Source organism: Calliphora vicina, chromosome 5 (genome assembly GCF_958450345.1).
Source record: "Calliphora vicina chromosome 5, idCalVici1.1, whole genome shotgun sequence".
In the NCBI taxonomy this organism is placed as follows: Eukaryota; Metazoa; Arthropoda; class Insecta; order Diptera; family Calliphoridae; genus Calliphora; species Calliphora vicina.
The window spans coordinates 16,703,624-16,724,730 of NC_088784.1; the positions used below are offsets into that span (position 1 = coordinate 16,703,624).

Here is a 21,107-nt window from a genome sequence, read left to right on the forward strand (position 1 = left end):
AAGAGTTTTTGAAAGTTTGTTTTTTTAACAATTTGTATCAAATGGTCCTTCGAACCGCAAAGATCTGTTATATTTTACATTTTTATATAAAAAAGTAATAGATTTAAATTGTTAATGCAATTTTCATTGCTATTCCTTTAAAGAAAATAATTTTTGAAAGTTTTTTTTAACAATTTATTAATATTTGAAGTCTGGTCAAATGGTCCTTCGAATCACAAAGATCTGTTAAATCTTTGCAGTGAATAATACAAATATTAACTGATTTTCAATTGTAATTTAATTTCCTTATTGATTTCTCTGGACCACAAGAGGTTTTAAATGTTTTATTACAAAATTATTTAAAGTTGAAGACCTTTTATTGCAAAATTTTGCTTCGTATGTCAATAATATGGCAAATTTTTAGTCTTTAAATTAGTGAATCATACACAATTAAGAGAATTTTAGTATTTTTTAAGCATTCTCTATTATTAAGTCGATTTGATTAGCAAGTCATTTAGTTTCAAAGCACCATTTTTATAGGGCTTTAAAATATGCAAATGGTTCTTCGCATATCAATGATATTTGAAATCTTCAGTCTTAAAATTAGTGAATCTTACAAAATTTAGAGAATTTAAATTTTTATTCTAGTTGGGATTTATTTTCTAGAGAGAAAATAGCTTTTAAAAGTTTTAAAAAACCAATTATTGATAAATATAGCTGGTGGTCCTACGAACCAGTCTACATACAAAATGGTAGATTGGAAGTATATATGGTCATTCGCAACTCAATAAACTGCCAAATCATTGTATTTAAAGTTTGTGAATGTTAATAAAATTAACAGATTTATATTAGCATGCTTTTTTGGCGAATTATAAACAATTGAATAATTGGATCTTGTTGGTCCTTCGAACCAATGACACTTCGAATCTCGATGAAGTTGCTGTTTTTGGCATCATTCCAGTGAATCATGCAAAATTACCAGAATTTTGGTTTTTTAAAACATTCTCTGTTATTGAATCGATTAAATTAGCAGTTTATGAGTTTCGAAGGACCATTTGTTTTATAATGCTTTCAAATATGCAAATGTTCCTTCGCATGGCAATGATAAGGGAAATCTTTAGTCTTTAAGGCAGTGAATCACACAAAATTTAGAGAATTTAAATTTTATTTTTAAAATAAAACAAATTGTTTAGCTGGTGGTCCTACGAACCAGTTTATACACTAAATGGTAGATTGGGTGTGTAAATGCTCTTTCACAACTCAATAAACTGCTCAATCTTTCTATTTAAAGTTAGTGAATGTTAATAAAATGAACAGATTTAGATTAACATGAATTTTCGGATGTTTTATACACAATTTGATCATTGGAACTTGTTGGTCCTTCGAACCAATGTTTCTTCGAAGGTACTTTTATTGCATAATTTGCTCTGCCATGTAAGAACATTAATTTATATTTATTTCAGATTTAGATTATTTTAAATTTTAGGCTTTTTATAAAGAATTTAATCTTTGGACCTTGATGGTCCTTCGAACCAATATTACTTCTAAAGTCGATGAAGGTAATTTTTTTTAAAAGTACTTTTATAAACAATTTGTTCTGTTAACTAAGATCTTTAAAATATAGTTTTATAAACAATTTGATCATTGGACCTTGATGGTCCTTCGAACCAATGACTTTTCGAAAGTCGATGAAGGTACTTTTATTGCACAATTGGCTCTGTTAACTAAGATTATTGAATTATATTTATTTCAGATTTAGACTATTTTGAATTTTAGGCTTTTTATAAAGAATTTAATCATTGGACCTTGATGGTCCTTCGAACCAATATTACTTCTAAAGTCGATGAAGGTAATTTTTTTTAAAAGTACTTTTATTGCATAATTTGCTCTGTTAACTAAGATCATTAAAAAATAGTTTTATAAACAATTTGATCATTAGACCTTGATGGTCCTTCGAACCAATGACTCTTCGAAAGTCGATGAAGGTACTTTTATTGCACAAATTGCTCTGCTAACTAAATTATATTAATTTTAAATTTAGATTATTTTGAATTTTAGACGTTTTATAAACAATTTTATCATTGGACCTGATGGTCCTTCGAATGTCCATGAAGGGACTATTTGCTCTGTTACCTAAGAACCTTAAATTATATTGTTTATTTATTCTTTAACAGTTTTTATTCCCCCCTTTAATTTATGCACAATGTTATAAATTAAACAAGGTCTCAAAATCTTTGTTTGAAAACAATAAAAACCGAATTAGCGCCCTATGAATGAGCTGATATTGTAAAGTCATTTTTAGGAAAATGACACAGAAACGGAAACGGATAGAAAGAAACAAAAAAAAAACAAAATAAAACAACTAGTCATGGCCAAATTTACAATTTTGGTAAAGAGTTTTTACTCTTACAAGTTTCTACCTTATTTGTTCAGGAGTAATTTGTCTGTAAGGGTAGTTTTGGTAACCAATATTATAGTTTTTTTTTCTTTTAAATGCCAGTTTGAAAAGAAATTTACATTTTGTTGTAAATGTTTCTTTTAGTCTCTGGTTATTTGCTGAATTTGCTATACATTTCCTTATAGTGTTTTCAAATTGATGGTGAGTTTTCATATTTCTTTCTTTCTTTTCTTTTTTCTGGCTAGAACCTTTAACAAACCTCATCCATTATTTAGTAATTCCTACAGTGTTTTGCTGATTTATATTCATGTATTCCAAAAAAAAAAAAGAAAACCAAACTAAACCAATTGTAATACGTAGTAGTTTTTCTTATTTGAGTTTTATTTCCTTTAATTTTCTTGCTGTTTTTCCTAGAACTATTTGTTCAAGATTTACATTTCACTATTTAAGCTTAAGGGGCGGACATTATTATATGACTATTTTTTTTTGTTGTTTGGGAGTTAAGGAGTCTTGCAAAGAATCCCTAGTTAATGTTTGGTTTAGTGTAAAAAATTTCCAATAGAAATGTTTTTATTATAATATATTTAAATGTCGAACTAATGTAAAATTGTGTGGTAATTGGTTAGAAAGAAAAAAAAATATTGTAACTAAAACGTTTTACAATTGTGGTTTTTCTCAGGTTGTAGACAAAAAAAAATGAATGATTTTATTTAAACTATTAAATACTTTTTAATTTAAACCTCAAATTATATAAAAAAAGAGCAAAATAAACCACAAATCCTGAAAAATAAATGTTTAGTTTAGAAATTAATAAAAAAAAAGAAAAAAAATTAAAACCACAAAACTACATGTTCAAAATTATGGCCATAAAAACTCAGAATTAAAGATTTTATTTAATTTGTTTTTTTGTTAAACAATATACTTAAACAATACAATATGTAACATTATAATTAGGCCTTAAAAGCAGAAATTTAAAGTTCAGCTACAAAACTACATTTAAAGCTACAAAGCCACATTCTCTAAACTGTATTTTAAACTGTAATTTCTCCTTGTTTTTATTGTTTTGCAGTTATTTTGATACCTTAAATGAAGAAATAAAGTTAGGCTTCAAAACTACATTTAAAGCTACAAAGCCACATTCTCCAAACTGTGTTTTAAACTGTAATTTCTTCTTGTTTTTATTCTTTTACAACCATTTTGAGACCTTAAATGAAGAAATAAAAAGTTAGGCTTCAAAACTACATTTGAAGCTACAAAGCCACATTACCCAAACTGTGTCTCAAACTTTAATTAATTTCTTGTTTATTGATTAAAACATTTTCTTCATTTTATAAAAATTGTTAAGGCCTTAAATGGCTATATTTATAATTAAGCTACAAAACTATATTTGTAACTACAAAGCCACATTCTCTCAAACTGAATTTTAAACCTAAATTTGTCATTGTTTTTTACTGCAGAATTTCTCTGCATTTAATGACAATTCTAGGCCTTAAAATAACAAATTAATAGTTCAGCTACAAAACTACATTTGTAGCTGCATAGCCACATACTCCAAACTGAGTTTTAAACTTCAATTTATTCCTTGTTTTTTATATTGCAAAAATTCTCTTCATTTGATGACCATTTTAAAGGCCTTAAATGGATACATTCATAACTAAGCTACAAAACTACATTTGAAGCTACAAAGCCACATGCCTCAAACTGTGTCTCAAACTTTAATTTATTTCTTGTTTTTTGACTAAAAAATTTTCTTCATTTTATAAAAATTGTTAAGGCCTTAAATGGCTATATTTATAATTAAGCTACAAAACTATATTTGTAGCTGCAAAGCCACATTCTCTCAAACTGAATTTTAAACCCAAATTTGTCTTTGTTTTTTACTGCAGAAATTCTGTTCATTTTATTATGACCATTTTGTGCCTTTAAAGAAGAAAATAAATGTTAAACTACAAAACTACATTTGTAGCTGCAAAACCACATTCCCCAAACTGAGTTTTAAACTTCAATTTATTCTTTTGTTTTTACTGCAGAATTTCTCAGCATTTAATGACAATTTTAGGCCTTAAAAAAACAAATTAATAGTTCAGCTACAAAACTACATTTGTAGCTGCAAAGCCAGATACCCCAAACTGAGTTTTAAACTTCAATTAATTCCTTGTTTTTTATATTGCAAAAATTCTCTTCATTTTAGGCCTTAAAAGAAATAATAAAATTTATGCTACAAAACTACATTTCTAGCAACAAAGCCACATTCTTCTACACTGTCTTTTAAACTCTAATTGTTCCTTGTTTTTTGATTTCAAACATTCTCTTCATTTGAGGACCATTTTAAAGGCCTTAAAAGGATGCATTAATAACTAAGCTACAAAACTACATTTATAGCTACAAAGCCACATTAAACCCAAATTTGTCCTTATTTTTTACGGCAGAAATTCTGTTCATTTTATGAACATTTTAGGCCTTAAAATAAGAAAATAAATGTTCAACTGTAAAACTACATTTGTAGCTACAAAACTACATTTTCTCAAAATGAGTTTTAAACCCAAATTTGTCCTTGTTTTTTTACGGTAGAAATTCTGTTCATTTTATAACCATTTTAGGCTTTAAAATAAGAAAATAAATGTTCAGCTGCAAAACTACATTTGTAGCTATAAAACCACATTCCCTCAAACTAAGTTGTAAACCCAAATTTGTCCTTGTTTTTCTACGGCAGAAATTCTGTTAATTTTGTGACCATTTTAGGCCTTAAAATAAGAAAATAAATGTTCAGCTGCAAAACTACATTTCTAGCTACAAAGTCAGTCATGTTCTCTCAAACTGAGTTTTTACGTTAAATTTTTCTTTGTTTTTGATCTTTTCATTTTATGATCATTTTTAGGCCTTAAAATGATACATTATTAAGTAAGCGACAAAACTACATTTGTAGCTACAGAGCTATATTCTTCTAAACTAAGTATTAAAACTTCTATTTATTCCTTGTTTTTTTTTTTCTGCATTTTACGATCATTATTACAAAATTACATTCTTTTAAACTGAGTTTTAAACTTTAATTTATTCCTTGTTTTTTTTTTTACTGCAGAAATTCTCTTCATTTTATTGCAATTTTCTACCTTAAATACTCTTAACAATTTTAGCAGTTTCTAGCTTTGGCGTAATTTTCAATCTTTACATAAAGTCACGTATTGTGTAATTAGAAAATGACTATTGATGGCACACAGCTCTAGCTAGCTGGCTGGCTGGGTACTACCCGTACATATGTACGTATTCATTGGAATGTAAGTTTTACAAGTGTTTGCCAGAATTTTCTTTCAACAGACTATTAGTTTCTGTTTTTCCATTTTTTTTACACTTTTAACCTGTAATCTTTAAGCTGCACGTAAAGTCCTTGGAAAAGGTGGGGAGCCTTTGCCTTTATTATGAGTTTTTCTTTCTGTGTTAGCAACATTTAATTAGTCAGTAATTAGTTTAAGAGACTGAAAGATTTTGAAGATGTAGAGAGAAAGAAGTTTAATTTAAAATTGTTTATTAAAAAGGAACAAAATGGTTAAAGCATGTTTTTTTTAGGAATTTTGTTTAGCAACATTGTTGCTAAGCAATACAAATTGCAAAAATGTTTAATGTTTGTAACAATTTAAATATAAAATATTTAAAATACTATCTTTTCCCTCTACAATTTTATAAGTTTAAAGCTTTAGCAACATTGTTGCTATAGAAAGTCGCTGGGAAAAAAGTTCAGCCACAAAGTTGCTTTAACATTAAACGGCACATATATTGAAGTTTTTAACATTTAGCAACAATATTGCCACACAAACTTTGTTGCTAAACTTTTGTGGCAACATTGTTGCTAAATACTCAAAAATTAATGTTCAGAAATCATATTAAGAAACTTGGTAATCACTTTTTTTGGCAACATTGTTTAGCAACATTGTTTGTAAACATTTTTTCGGTTGCATTTTTAGCAACTTTGTTGCCTTATAAGTAAAATTAAATAAAAATTTCTAATTTTTTGTAAAATGTTGGTAAAAGTTTAGGAACTTTGTTGCTAAACATTTGTGGCAACATTGTTGCTTAAACTCAAAATTGAAAAAATTTTATATTTATGGCATTAATATTCAGCTAACATATTCAAAAATTTTTTTTTCTAAAATTTTTAGGCAACTTTGTTTAGCAACATTGTTGACAAACACTAAAAATTAAACAAATAGGATTTTTTTATATAAATGTTGTAAATTTTTAATTATTATTTGTTGAACAATTTTCAAAAAACTTTAGCAACTTTGTTGCTAAACATTTGTGGGCAACATTGTTGCTAAAAACTCAAAATTTAAAAAATATATATATATTTTTTGCATTAATGCTTAGGAAACATATTAAACAACATTTTTGGTAAACATATTTTAGCAACATTCTTTAGCAACATTGTTGCCAAACACTAAAAATTAAACAAGAGGGATTTTTTTTAATTTTTATATAAATATTGCAACTTTTTTCTTATTATTTGTTGAAATGAGTTTAGCAACATTGTTGCTAAACATTTGTGGGCAACATTGTTGCTATAAACCCGTAATTAACAAAAAAAATATTGTATTTTTAGCATTAATGTTCAGCTAACATATTTAAAGACTTTTTTGGTTACAATTTTTAGGCAACTTTGTTTAGCAACATTGTTGCCAAACACTAAAAATTAAACAAATAGGATTTTTTTTTTAATTTTTACATAAATATTGTAAGTTTTCAATTATTATTTGTTGAACAATTTTCAGAAAACTTTAGCAACTTTGTTGCTAAACATTTGTGGGCAACATTGTTGCGAAAAGCTCAAAATTTAAAAAAACTAATACTTTTTGCATTAATGCTCAGGAAACATATTAAACAACTTTTTTGGTAAACATTTGTTTAGCAACATTGTTGCCAAACACTAAAAATTAAACAAGAGGGATTTTTTTTAATTTTTATATAAATATTGCAAAATTTTTAGGCAACTTTGTTTAGCAACATTGTTGCCAAACACTAAAAATTAAACAAGCAGAATGTTTTTTAATTTATGCATAAATATAGAAACTTTTTTATTATAATTTGTTGAAATAAGTTTAGCAACATTATTGCTAAACATTTGTGGGCAACATTGTTGCTATAAAAAAATAATATTTTTTACAATAATGCTCAGGAAACATATTTAATAACTTGGTTTGTAAAGATTTTTTTTTGGCAACTTTGTTTAGCAACATTGTTGCCACATTGTTTTTTGCTAAATTTTGTTGGTAAATATTTTTTAGATGACATAATGCCATGTATGTAATATTTAAAAAAAAAAAATTTTGAAATTAGTTTAGCAACTTTGTTGCTAAACATTTGTGGGCAACATTGTTTAGCAACATTGGAAAAATTGTGTTTTTGTTACTAATGCTCAGTAAACATATTTAACAAGTTTTTTTTTCGCAACTTTGTTTAGCAACATTGTTGCCAAACACTAAAACTAAAGCAAACTTAAATTCTTTTAATTTTTCTCTAATTTTGTTTTGTTTACAAGATTTTTTCGCTCAATTTCGTTTAGCCTTCATATTAGCAAACTGTAAGTATTGAAAACTACTTACAAAGGCAAGGAAATCTTTGTTTTAAAAAACCCTTAAAACGTCTCGGTAGTTTGTAAGAAGCTTTTAAACATTATTCACCAATATAAATAAATAAAAAAATAAGGTATTTTTGACAAACTGTAACAATAAGTAGGGAAAACAAAAAAAAAATAGAAAAACTTAAACAAACTTGTGCAACACATTTTGTTTTCTTGCCACCACCATTAAAACAAAAAACGAAAAATAAAAACTCTTGCCACAATTGTTTTTGTATTGTATAAATTGTTTTAGTTTTTCTTCAGCAGCAGTTATTTGTTTTTCCCATAAAGTTTCCCATCATTTGTTAGTTGGTTTTTTTTTTTTTTGTTAAAATTTTTGTTGCTTCATAGTTTGTGTTGCAACAACAGACTTGTTAGTATTTATTTATTTTTAATTTTTTTGTTCGTTCATTTGCCACTTTTAGCCTGATTTATATTCTTGACTTAAACAGTTGTTAATGCTTTTTTATGCAGTTTTTTTTTCATTTTTTATTTCTAGCCACATTTTTTGAGAGTTTTAGTGCAACATGTCTTTAATATTTGTTGGAAAGATAAAAACTAGCATGTGTTTTATACACATACATATATCGCAATTAAATTGTAAGTTGCAAACATGGATATGTGGTCCACATTATTTAAAGACAATTTTATTTATTGCAACACACACATGTATTTCTATAAACCAGGCTGTTTGCTGCCTGCCTCTGTTGCTTGATGTAATAATATTTTTGTTGTTGAATTTGTGCTGGCCATCACAACACATATCATGGCTCTAGCTGTCTGTCTGTCCCTCGGCCGCACTTTGCAGTAAACAATGCGACAACTAGAAAATAAAATCTACTCGGTATTTACTTTACATGGATTGTTGCTTCATTTTTTTTTCCATTTGCAACATCGTTATTTCAATTTTTAACAATTGCTGTGTACAATTGTACAATTTTCGTTTAATGAATTTACGTCAGCTGTAAATGACAATCTGCTGTTGTGGTGTTAAATATAGAAACATAAAAGGATAAAGATAAAATTCATTTAGGAATTTACAAAAAAAAAAACAGAATATTTAATTAATATAAATTTTAACTTTTTTTTGAACTGGAAAAAAAATTATAAAATTTTTAAAAGCGATTTTAAAAAAAATACATATTAATTTTTTATTTTAGATTTCTATTTTTTTAAAAGTTTATGTTAAGAGCTTTTATTTAATGAAATAAAATTTACGGTTTTTGTTAATAAAAACAAAAATTTTTTTATAATGAAAATTTCACTTTATAAAAATCGAATTTTTTTTTGAGTTGAAATTAAAAATTAATATATGAAAATTTTTGAATCAAATTTGTGTTTTATGTAAAGCTTATGCAGTATATAATTAAAAGCTTTAAAAATTTCTTGCCTTTTTTACTTAAAACTTTTGTTTGGCAACTTTATAAACCAACATGTTTTTGGAGATATATTTAGTAAAAGTTTCAAAGAGTTTTAAAAAAATATATATTAAAGGTTGTGATTAAATTTATATTTCTTTTAAAAGCTTATGCTAAAAGCTTTTATTTAAAGAAAAAAAGTATTGCGAATTTCAATTAAAAACAAATATTTTTTTCAAATGAAAATTTGTCCTGTACAAAAATCGAAAAACTTTTATTAAGCAAGTTTGAGTTGAAATTAAAAATAAATTTATAAAAATTTTTAATTAAATTTATGTTTAATGAAAAGCTTATGGTGTTTATTATTAAAAGACATAAAAATTTCAGGTGTTTTTTGCTTAAAACTTTTGTTTGGCAACTTTGTAAACCAACAGTTTTTTTGAAAATTTATTTACTGAAAGTCTCAAAGAGTTTTAAAAAAATATATATTAAAGGATTTTTAAAAATTTCTATTTTTTGAAAAGCTTATGTTTAAGGCTTTTATTTAAAGAAAAAAATTTTCGATATTTTTAATAAAAACCAAATATTTTTTATAAAGAAAATTTCACTTAACAAAAATTAAAAAAATTTATTTTTAGCAAGTTTGAGTTGAAATTAAAAATAAATTTATAAAAATTTTGAATCAAATTTAGGTTTAATGAAAAGCTTATATTGTTTATTATTAAAAGACATTAAAATTTCAGGCGTATTTTACTTAAAACTTTTGTTTGGCAACTTTGTAAACCAACAGTTTTTTTGAAATTTTATTAACTAAAAGTTTCAAAGAATTTTAAAAAAATATATATGAAAGGATTTTTAAAAATTTATATATTTTTTTAAAGCTTTTGTTGTTAGCTTTCATAAAAAGAACAAAAATTTCAGTTTTTTAATAAAATAATTTTTTTTAAAAAAAAAATTAGGCAAATTTGAGGTGAAATATTTTAATAATTTGTTATTTTTTCAATATTTTATTGTGTAAAGATGTAGATAACATAAAAACCTTCTCGGTTTCTTTTAAAATATTTTGAAAAATTTAATTTTTTTTTTATTTTTTTTTGTCATCCTGCTTTATCTCACTTTATAGCTGCATAATGTGTTGTTTTCTGTTTCAGCTAATTTCATTTTTATAGCTTAACTGGCAGGCTTTTAAAAAAGACCATTAAATTTCCTAATAATGATGATCTAGGCACAAAAACTCAGCCATCCTAGAGCGGTTAATACCACCCAAAACATTAATTTAACAATTTTATATACTTGAAACATAAAATCTAAACATCTTAGGGTTTGAATCACTCATAAATTTTGTAATATATTCCCAAAAAGAAAACACCAGAAGGTGTAACCACCCATTAAAAATTTGTTAATATTGTTTGTGTGTATTTCACTTTATTTTCTTATCTTTACTGTTATTCATTTTATTATATATAAGGATTCAGTTTTAATATCCTAACCATAAAAATCTTATCCTTAAACATTAAATTCAATAAATATTTCTATTTTGGTGAAGAAAAACTCATTAGTAGTCTTTAAACTTGCTGGCTATTTCATGATTACGCTATTTATATTACCAAAAATCATCTTTATTTTGTTTCTCTTTCTTCATATAAAAAACTGTTTGATTGTTTGTTATAGCAAATATTTGCTAAGGCCATTATCAGTGTAAACTTTGGCTTATACCATCAACCTACCCCAAACCTCTAGCAGACCAGACTCTGTGACACATTCATTGTCATTATAGGCTGTTCAGTTCCTTCGAATTTGACAAAATGCCAAAAATCAAAATGGTTGTTTTATTATTAGTATTTTATATTTGTATATAGTGTGTTTCTTGAGTGTTTATCGGTTACTTTAGCCACCAAAAACATGTTGCTCAGCCTTACAGTGGATCGTCTTTAAAACAAACTCAAGCCAAAGATATTAAAAATTATCTTTGAAAGAATCCAAGAAACCATTTTATTTCCTGTTAATAAATAATTCAGCTTTTTTAATACTTTTTAACTGAAATCATTTTATATAGGTTCTACTGTTTCTTGGTTTTATAGTCCATTTAAGTCTGTTGTTGTTTTATGGTTTATGTCCTTGCTTAAAACTGTAAAAGCAAATATTTTAACTGTTGCTTATAACAAAAAATTGCCAAAATGCTATAAAAACTACTCAAATAATAAAAAGTTTTTAGAAACACATAAACAATTTATAATTTAATCTTAAGAGCTACTTAAATATATATTTTTGTAAATTTAAAAAATTTTTTGGATTTTTTTTGTGTTCAGCAACAATATTTCTTTAAAAAAAATGTTTATAAACACAATTGCTTAACATTTTACTAGATTACTGTACAAAATTTCTATATTTTTTGTAATTTTTAATGCTAAGCAACAATGTTGCCAAGAAAAAACTGGTCCAACAAAGTTGCTGGACAAATTTAAACATTTTCGTGATTTTTAATGTTTGGCAACAATGTTGCTAAACAAGGTTGCCAACAAAGAAACATGTTTCAACATTTATTCAATAATTTTTAACAAATTTTTGCTGTATTCTTATAAAATTGCTAGATTTTTGGTGTTCGGCAACAATGTTGCTAAACAAAGTTGCCAAAAAAGTATACCCACAAAGTTGCTGGACAAATTAAAATATTTTCTATACAAAGATTTATTATTTTTGTGATTTTTAATGTTAAGCAACAATGTTGCTAAACAAAGTTGCCAGAACATGTTTACAAAAAACATTGCTGTATAAATTTATACATTTTCTATAAAAAGTTTTATTATTTTTGTGATTTTTAATGTTTGGCAACAATGTTGCTAAACAAAGTTGCCACAACATGTTTACAAAGAAACATGTTTCAACATTTATTCAATCATTTTTAACAAATTTGGCTGTATTCTTATAAAATTGCTAGATTTTTGGTGTTCGGCAACAATGTTGCTAAACAAAGTTGCCAAGAAAACAAATTCCAACAAACTTGCTGGACAAATTTAAACATTTTGTATACAAAGATTCATTATTTTTGTGATTTTTAATGTTTGGCAACAATGTTGCTAAACAAAGTTGCCGAACATGTTTCTAAAGAAACTTGTACCAACATATATCCAATCATTTTTTAACGTTTTTATATAATTGCTAGATTTTTGCTGTTCGGCAACAATGTTGCTAAACAAAGTTGCCAAAAAAAAAAAGTTCCAACAATGTTGCTAGACAAATTTAAACATTTTCTATACAAATTTTTAGTATTTTTGTGATTTTTATTGTTCAGCAACAATGTTGCTAAACAAAGTTGCTAGAATATGTTGACAAATAAAATTTCTTAATCTTTGCCAGCCTTACTCTAATCAATTTTTAATTTGACAAAATTTTTACTAAATTAATCTAGTTCTAGATCTTGGTAACAATGTTGCAAAACAAAATACTTTAATGTAACTGGAATACATTAACACAGACAGTTCCTAAACATGTTCTAAAGTTTTTTTTCGTATATATTACTGTTTGGCAACAATGTTGCTAAACAAAGTTGTTAACATTTTGTTGCTAAATATTTTCCAACATTTCACTTTGAACTCATTTAGCTGAATTTGTATGGCATTGTTCGAGTTTTACTGTTCGGCAACAATGTTGCTAAACAATGTTACCAGAATATTTTGACAAATAAAATTGTTAAATATGTTGCAGCATTACCTTAATAACTTTTAACTTTCTGGAACAAATTTTTATTAAATTTATATATTTCAACTCCTTGGCAACAATGTTGCTAAAAAAAGTTGCCCAACATATGTTAACATGTAAATTTGCAACATTTCTCTAATAATTTTAACTCATTTGTCTAAATTCTTATAAAATTGCTAGATATTTTCAGTTCAGCATCAATGTTGCGAAACAAAGTTGCCACAACATGCAACAAATAATTTATGTTTAACATATAATTTCTGTTGCTTTTTATGATTTGGCAACATTGCTGCTGAACAAAGTTGTCGCAACATGTTTCTGAACAAAGTTGTTAAACATTTTTTTAATATTATTATGAAAATTCTAGTTTTTACTGTTGGACAACAATGTTGCTAAACAAAGTTTTTTACAAAAAATTTAAAAAACTTAATTTCATAAGCATTTTTGTAAAAATTTAGCTTCAAAAATAGTTTTTTTCTATTTTTATTGTTTGGCAACAATGTTGCTAAACAATGTTGCCAAGCCATATAGTGAGAAAAATGTATTTGAACTACATTCCAACTAAACAGCAACCATTTGTTATAAATTTTAGCAGATTAAAAACAATGTTGCTAAACATAGCAACAATTTAATGCAGCAACATTGTTGCTAAACAAATATTATTTCTTCATTTACCATTTCTTTAACTAATAATTTGTTTGTGTTGCATCATTTGTTGCTAAACAATGTTGCTTAACTAATGTTGATATTTTAAACATATTAATTTTAATATATTTCATAGCCATTCATATTCATGTTTAGCCTCATATTGCTAATCTCTAACTACAACACAATTGTTCTCTAAACACTATAATCCTAAAGTCCGTTCCTATCCTGTCATTACATCAATTAACTGTTGTAAGTTGCTCTTACCCTATCACTCTGCCTCTCTCTCTTTTACGCCATTTTGATGCCTGTAACTATGCAGTAAAATACCGTATTATCAGCATATTGCTCGTCTCATTAGCATACGCACAGGAGCAGCCAAACATACAAGGAAAAGACCTTAAATTTTTTTTAGATTTTTCACACATATGTACATTTTCCATGGCTGTGTATATTAGGCTCGAGAGTCTCTAATTTAGAATTTTGCACAGACATTAAATGAGGATAACGAGAGTTGTTGGCAATATGCTGTATTTGCCCTCCTCAATGACATTAGAATGTTGAATCTATGTATGACCGGGTTAGTTGGCTGGCTGGCTGTCTAACTGGTTGTCAATATTTGCAATTTTACTGGACTTTAATTGTTGTTTATGTTGCTGAACAGAGCAGAGAATATGTTGGAATATATGGTTACATTAATACCCAGTCAGTTAGATTTTCTATCATGTTTCAGTTTGTAATCTCAGTTTAAAGTGTTTGTAAATGAAGTTTATGCTTTATTTGCCTAATAGGGTTTGAAAGGGGTTTTTGAATGATATCAAGTAGTTGAAAGGAATTAAAGGATATTTTAGGAGCTGTGAAGGCTTTTAAAGTGACTGAGTTTCTAAGGAAAACTGCTCGCTTTAGGCGATTAGTTTCCATAGGAAATTTGTCGCTCGCTTTTAAAGGCGACTAATTTGTATAGGAAATTTGTCGCTCGCTTTTTAAGGCGACAAATTACTATTGGAATTTTGTCGCCCGCTTTTAAAATGGACTAATTTTTATAGGAATTTTGTAGCTCCCTTTTAAGGGCGACCAGTTTCTATAAGAAATTTGTAGCTCGCTTGTAAAGGCGACTAATTTCTACAGAGAATTCGTCGCTCACTTTTTAAGGCGACTAATTTTTATAGGAAATTTGTCGCTCACTTTTTAAGGCGACTTATTTCTACAGAGAAGGTGTCGCTCACTGTTTAAGGCGACTAATTTTTACAGGAAATTTGTCGCTCACTTTTTAAGGCGACTAATTTTAATAGGAAATTTGTCGCACACTTTTAAAGGCAACTAATTTCTATAGGAAATTTGTCGCTCACTTTTTAAGGCGACTAATTTTTATAGAAAATTTGTCGCTCACTTTTAAAGGCGACTAATTTCTATAAGAAATTTGTCGCTCGCATGTAAAGGCGACAAATTATTATAGGAAATTTGTCGCTCACTTTTAAAGGTGACAAATTTCTATTGAAAGTATGTCGCTCTCTTTTAAAGTCGACTAATTTCTATTGAAAGTATGTCGCTCTCTTTTAAAGTCGACTAATTTCTATTGGAATTTTGTCGCTCACTTTTAAAGGCGACTAATTTCTATAGGAAATTTGTCGCTCCCTTTTAAAGGCGACGAATTTCTATATTAAATTTGTGGCTCACTTTTAAAGGCGACTAATTTTTATAGGAAATTTGTCGCTCGCTCTTAAAAGCGATTAATTTCTATAGGAAATTTGTCGCTCTCTTTTAAAGGCGACAAATTTCTATAGGAAATTTGTCGCTCGCTCATAAAGGCGACAAATTTCTATAGAAAATTTGTCGCTCTCTCTTAAAAGCGATTAATTTTTATAGCAAATTTGTCGCTTGCTTTTAAAGGCGGCAAATTTCTATAGGAAATTTGTCGCTCGCTCTTAAAAACGATTAATTTTTATAGGAAATTTGTCGCTCGCTCTTAAAAACGATTAATTTTTATAGGAAATTTGTCGCTCACTTTTAAAGGCGACTAGGAAATTTGTCGTTTTAAAATCTGTCTCTTTTACAGATTTTCTATAGAAAACTGATTCTGAATCTTATGCAGATTTATTTTGTTTTTTTTTAATTCAATAATTGTCCATTATTTTTAATTTTTTTGAATTTTCCACTCCAAATATTTTTAAACGTTTTTTCTAATTGGTCGCTCATAAAACCAACAAAACCACCAAAACCAAATGATATAAAAAAAAACTATAAATGAATTATTATTTACCACAACAATTTATTTAAATGCCGTAAAATAAAAACTAAAAATTTATGGTTAAATTTAAATTGTCTTTTTTTCTAGGATGTTTTACAAAAAATCTGCAATCCGCATGGCCAGGTCTTGCGTGTTGTCATTTTCAAAAAGAATGGCGTTCAGGCCATGGTCGAATTTGATTCTTTGGATGCGGCCACCAGAGCCAGAGAGAATTTGAGTGGTGCTGATATTTATTCGGGTTGCTGTACTTTGAAAATTGATTTTGCCAAGGTAGGTTTTACTCACGAATTTCAAACAATTTGTTGTTTCTTATGATTTTTTTCTTGTTGTTGTTGTTTTTATTTTTAGCCTGAAAAATTGAATGTTTATAAGAATGAACCAGAAACCAGCTGGGATTATACTTTGACCGCAGGTGAGTCTATTTTTCATATCTCAATTGTTTTGTTAGTTTTTCTTTTATTTCTATCTATAATTTGATGCACTTTTCCAAAGATAAACATTTGACAAACAATAGAAAATCTCAATAAATCTTAAAAAAAACAGCCTCTTTATCATTCATAATTTACATAAAACACTTTATTTTTGGAATAAAAGAGAAAATAAATTGAAAGGATTTTAGAGCAACAAATTTCAATGGCTTTCTATAAGAAATTTGTCGCTTTAAAAGGCGTTAACTTCTCATAAGAAATTTTTCGCCTAAAATCAACACTTTTTATAAAAATTTTTCGCCATCAAAAGCGAAAATGTTCTATAAAAATTTTTCGCCACAAAAACTAAAAATTTTGTCGCCCTCTAAAGCGACAAGCGCCTTTAAAAGCGACAAATTTCCTATAGAAATTAGTTGCCTATAAAAGCGACTAATTTCTATAGAAAATTTTTCGCCTAAAATCAACACTTTATAAAATTTTTTCGCCATCAAAAGCGAAAATGTTCTATAAAAATTTTTCGCTACAAAAACTAAAAATTTTGTCGCCCTCTAAAGCGACAAGCGCCTTTAAAAGCGACAAATTTCCTACAGAAATTAGTCGCCTTTAAAAGCGAAACATTTCCTGTAGAAATTAGTCGCCATTAAAAGCGACAAATTTCCTATAGAAATTAGTCGCCATTAAAAGCAAAAAATTTTATATAAAAAGTTTTCGCCATCTGAACCGACAATTTTTCGCCATCTGAAGCGACAATAAAAATTTGTAGCCATCTAAGGCGACAATTTTTCTATAAAAACTAGTCTCCGTATAAAGCGAAATTTTTTAATTGTCGCCATCCAAAGCGATAATTTTTCTATAGAAGTTAGTGACTTTTAACAGCGAGGAACAAATCTCCTATAGAATTTAGTCGGCTTTAACAAATTTCCTATTGAAATGAGTCACCTTTAAAAGCGACAAATTTCCTATAGAAAGAATTGACCTTTAAAAGCGACAGATAACCTATAGAAAGTAGTCGCCTTTAAAAGTGACGAATATTCTATAGAAATGGCGACAATTTTCCGATAGAAATCCTATAGAATGTTGCCTATACAAATTTGTCGCCCTCTAAAGCGAAAAATTTCATATAGAAAGAGTAGCCTTTAAATGCGACAAATTTCGTAAAGAAACCAGACGTCGTCAAAAGCAAAAAATTTAAAAACTTGTCGCCCTCTAAAGCGACAAATTTTAAATAAAAACTTGTCGCTTTTAAAAGCTACAAACTTTCAAAACAGAACATGTCGCCATTAAAAGCGACAAATTTTCTATAGCGAGAACATTTTTTTTAAAAATTTCGCCTTTAAAAGCGACAAATTTTCTTAAAAAAAAACTTGTCGCCTTTAAAAGCGACAAATTTCCTATAGAAACTAGTCGCCTTCAAAAGCGACACATTTTCAAAACACAACATGTCGCCATTAAAAGCGAAAAATTTTCTATAGCGAGAGAAAAATTTCCTTTAGAAATAAATCGCCTTTAAAAGCAAAAAATTTCATATAGAAATTAATCGCCTTCAAAAGCGACAAATTTTCAATAAAAAAAAACTTGTCGCCTTTAAAAGCGAGAGAAAAATTTCCTTTAGAAATTAGTCGCCAAATTTTCATAAAAAAAACTTGTCGCCTTTAAAAGCGAGAAAAAAATTTCTTATAGAAATTAGTCGTTTTCAAAAGCGACAAATTTAAAAAAAAAAACTTGTCGCCTTTAAAAGCGACAAATTTTCTATAAAAATTAGTCGCCTTCAAAAGCGAAAAATTTTCAATAACAACATGTCGCCTTTTAAAGCGACAAATTTTCAATAAAAACTTGACGCCATCTAAAGCGAAACATTTTATAAAAAATTTTCGCCATCTAAAGCGATAAAATTTATTATATAAAAAAAATGTTCGCCATCTAAAGCGATAAAATTTATAAAAAAAAATTGTCACAATCTAAAGCGAAACATTTTATAGTTACACATTTTCAAAACAGAACATGTCGCCATTAAATGCGACAAATTTCCTATAGCGAGAGAAAAATTTCCTTTAGAAATAAATTGCCTTTAAAAGCAAAAAAAATTCTATAGAAATTAGTCGCCTTCAAAAGCGAAAAATTTTCAATAAAAACTTGTCGCCTTCTAAAGCGAAAAATTTTATAAACATATTTTCGCCATCTATAGCGATAAAATTTATACAAAAAAATTGTCACAATCTAAAGCGAAACATTTTATAAAAAAATTGTTGCCTTCTGAAGCGATAAATTGTTACAGAATTTTGGAGCAATTTCTTATCAAACTTATCGCCTTTTAAAGCTATGAATTTACTATGGAAACATTTGCTTTTTACATTTTCTCTTTTAATTCTATTGACACACTTAAACTAAAGCATGCTCTCATCTCTATTATTATTATTTTTTTTAATAAAACTCTTAAACAAATTTTACATTTAATATTAAAAAAATTAAAAAAAAAATTTCAACAACAAAAATGCCAAATAACCCCCCTAAAACAGTGCCAAAACAACAAACAAAATGCAACACAAAAATTTTATACACCAGAAATATATTTTTTTTAATAAAAAATATAAAACAGCAGAACCAAGTCCAGCGATACTATCCACACACTCCAGAAATAATAGAAATTTTAAGAATTTAAAAATGTTTTTTGATCAAAAAAAAAATTATATAAAAAAGAAAACACATTTAAACACTTGCAAACACAACACACAAATTTGTTAATAAATTTTTAATTTAATTAAATAAAAGACAATGAACTACTAACAAAGCTTTGAAAACAAATAAAATTACTCTCTTACATTTAAACCTGTTTTAAAGATAGAGTAAATTAGTGATATTATGTAAAGCCTACTTTAAGGGTTTAAAATTTAAGGCATACTTTAAGGCGTTTTAGTATAACATAACATAATCATCAGGATTTTTTTTATTTAAAGTATGAGAAAACCCTTTTCTTTTTTTAATATTTAATTTATGTTTTTGTGGTTTATTGTTTGTATATGGCCCTCTTTATTTTTATTTATTAATCAACCTCTTTTGCTAGTTTAACACCTGGTTATACAAACATTTCTTTATTTGTTGTATATCTTTATTTAATCTTATTTACATAGCTATTGTACAAAATACTAAACATGCACAAGGAAATGAATGCATTGGTTTCATATACATTTTCCGCTGGCGGAAAACTCATTTAATCCAACACACATATAACTTTAGAACTGAATTAAAAAAGTAAATTTTAAATGACACCACACAATGTCATATTAAATAAATAAATGATGCAACAAAAAAAAAACCAGCAAATAAACAAATGAAAATATGCTAAATACATCTAGAGGAAATGTTTAGAATTTATAGAAATTTCCATGACTTTAACACAGTTATAATCATGGGGTTCTAGGGCCAATTTAATACTTGCCGGCCCTTCCGGGGGTCTTTAGTGAAATAGATTATTTTCTTATTATTTTAATACTAAATTCATTTGAATTAATATAAAAACCCCAGGGGGTTCTAGGGCCATGGTGTTTAATAGTAGCCCCCCGGGGGTCTTTAGTGAAAGAGATTATTTTCTTATAAGTTTCATACTAATTTATTTTGAATTGAGATAAAAATAACCCCAGGGGCTCTATGGCCATTGTGTTAAATAGTAGCCCCCGGGGGTCTTTAGTGAAAAAGATGTTTTTCGTATAAATTTCTTTTGCATTGAGATAAAAATAACCCCAGGGGGCTCTATGGCCATAGTGTTAAATAGTAGTCCCCGGGGGTCTTTAGTGACAGAGATGATTTTTGAATAACTTTCATACTAATTTCTTTTGAATTAAGATCAAAATAACCCCAGGGGGCTCTATTCCCATTGTAGTAAATTGTACCCCCCGGGGGTCTTTAATGAAAGATATGATTTTCTTATAAAATTCCTATAAATTTCTTTTGAATTACGATAACTGATTAAAAAACCCCAGAGGGTTCTAGGGCCATTGCGTTTATTAGTACCACCCCGGGGGTCTTTTGTGAAGGAGATGATTTTCTTATAACTTTCAAACAAATTTCTTTTCAATTAAGGTATAAATGACATCAGGGGGTTCTAAGGCCATTGTGTTTAACAGTATCCCCCGGGGGTCTTTAGTCGAAGAGATAATTTTCTTTAATGAAAGATATGATTTTCTTATAAAATTCATATAAATTTCTTTTGAATTACGATAAGTGATTAAAAAAACCCCAGAGGGTTCTAGGACACTAGGGTGTTCTAAGGCCATTGTGTTTAACAGTATGATTTTCGTATAACTTTCCTACAAATTTCATTTGAATTCAGATACAAATAACCCCAGAGGTTTTAGGCCAATAAAAACTCGATATTGTTTTTATTTTTCATACAAATTTCTTTTGAATTAAAATAAAAAAAAACCCCAGGGGGTTTTTAGACCAATTAAAAATCTATATTGTGTTTCATAGTATCCCCCTGGGGTCTTTAGTGAAAGAGTTAAATATCGTATAACTTTCATACAAATTTCTTTTAAATTAAGGTAAAAATAACCCCAGGGGGTCTATGACCATTGTGTTTAATAGAAGCCCCCCGGGGGTATTTAGTGAAAAAGATGATTTTCTTATAAGTTTCAAACAAATTTCTTTTGAATTAAGGTAAAAAGAACCCCAGGGGGTTATAGGGACAACCCGATATTGTATTTAATAGTAGACCCCGGGGGTCTTTAGTGCAAGAAATGATTTT

At 27.4% G+C, this 21,107-nt stretch overlaps 1 protein-coding gene across 7 annotated transcripts in view; it reads left to right on the forward strand.

The window, feature by feature from the left end:
* The window catches only part of sm (smooth), a 220,148-nt gene that overhangs the window by 101,184 nt on the left and 97,857 nt on the right, over nt 1–21,107 (forward strand). For all 7 annotated transcript variants that reach the window (XM_065510522.1, XM_065510523.1, XM_065510525.1 and 4 more), the window contains exons 3-4: nt 16,026–16,208; nt 16,287–16,350. In XM_065510522.1, the coding sequence (XP_065366594.1) occupies nt 16,026–16,208; nt 16,287–16,350 (247 nt within the window). The remainder of the gene's footprint in view (nt 1–16,025; nt 16,209–16,286; nt 16,351–21,107) is intronic.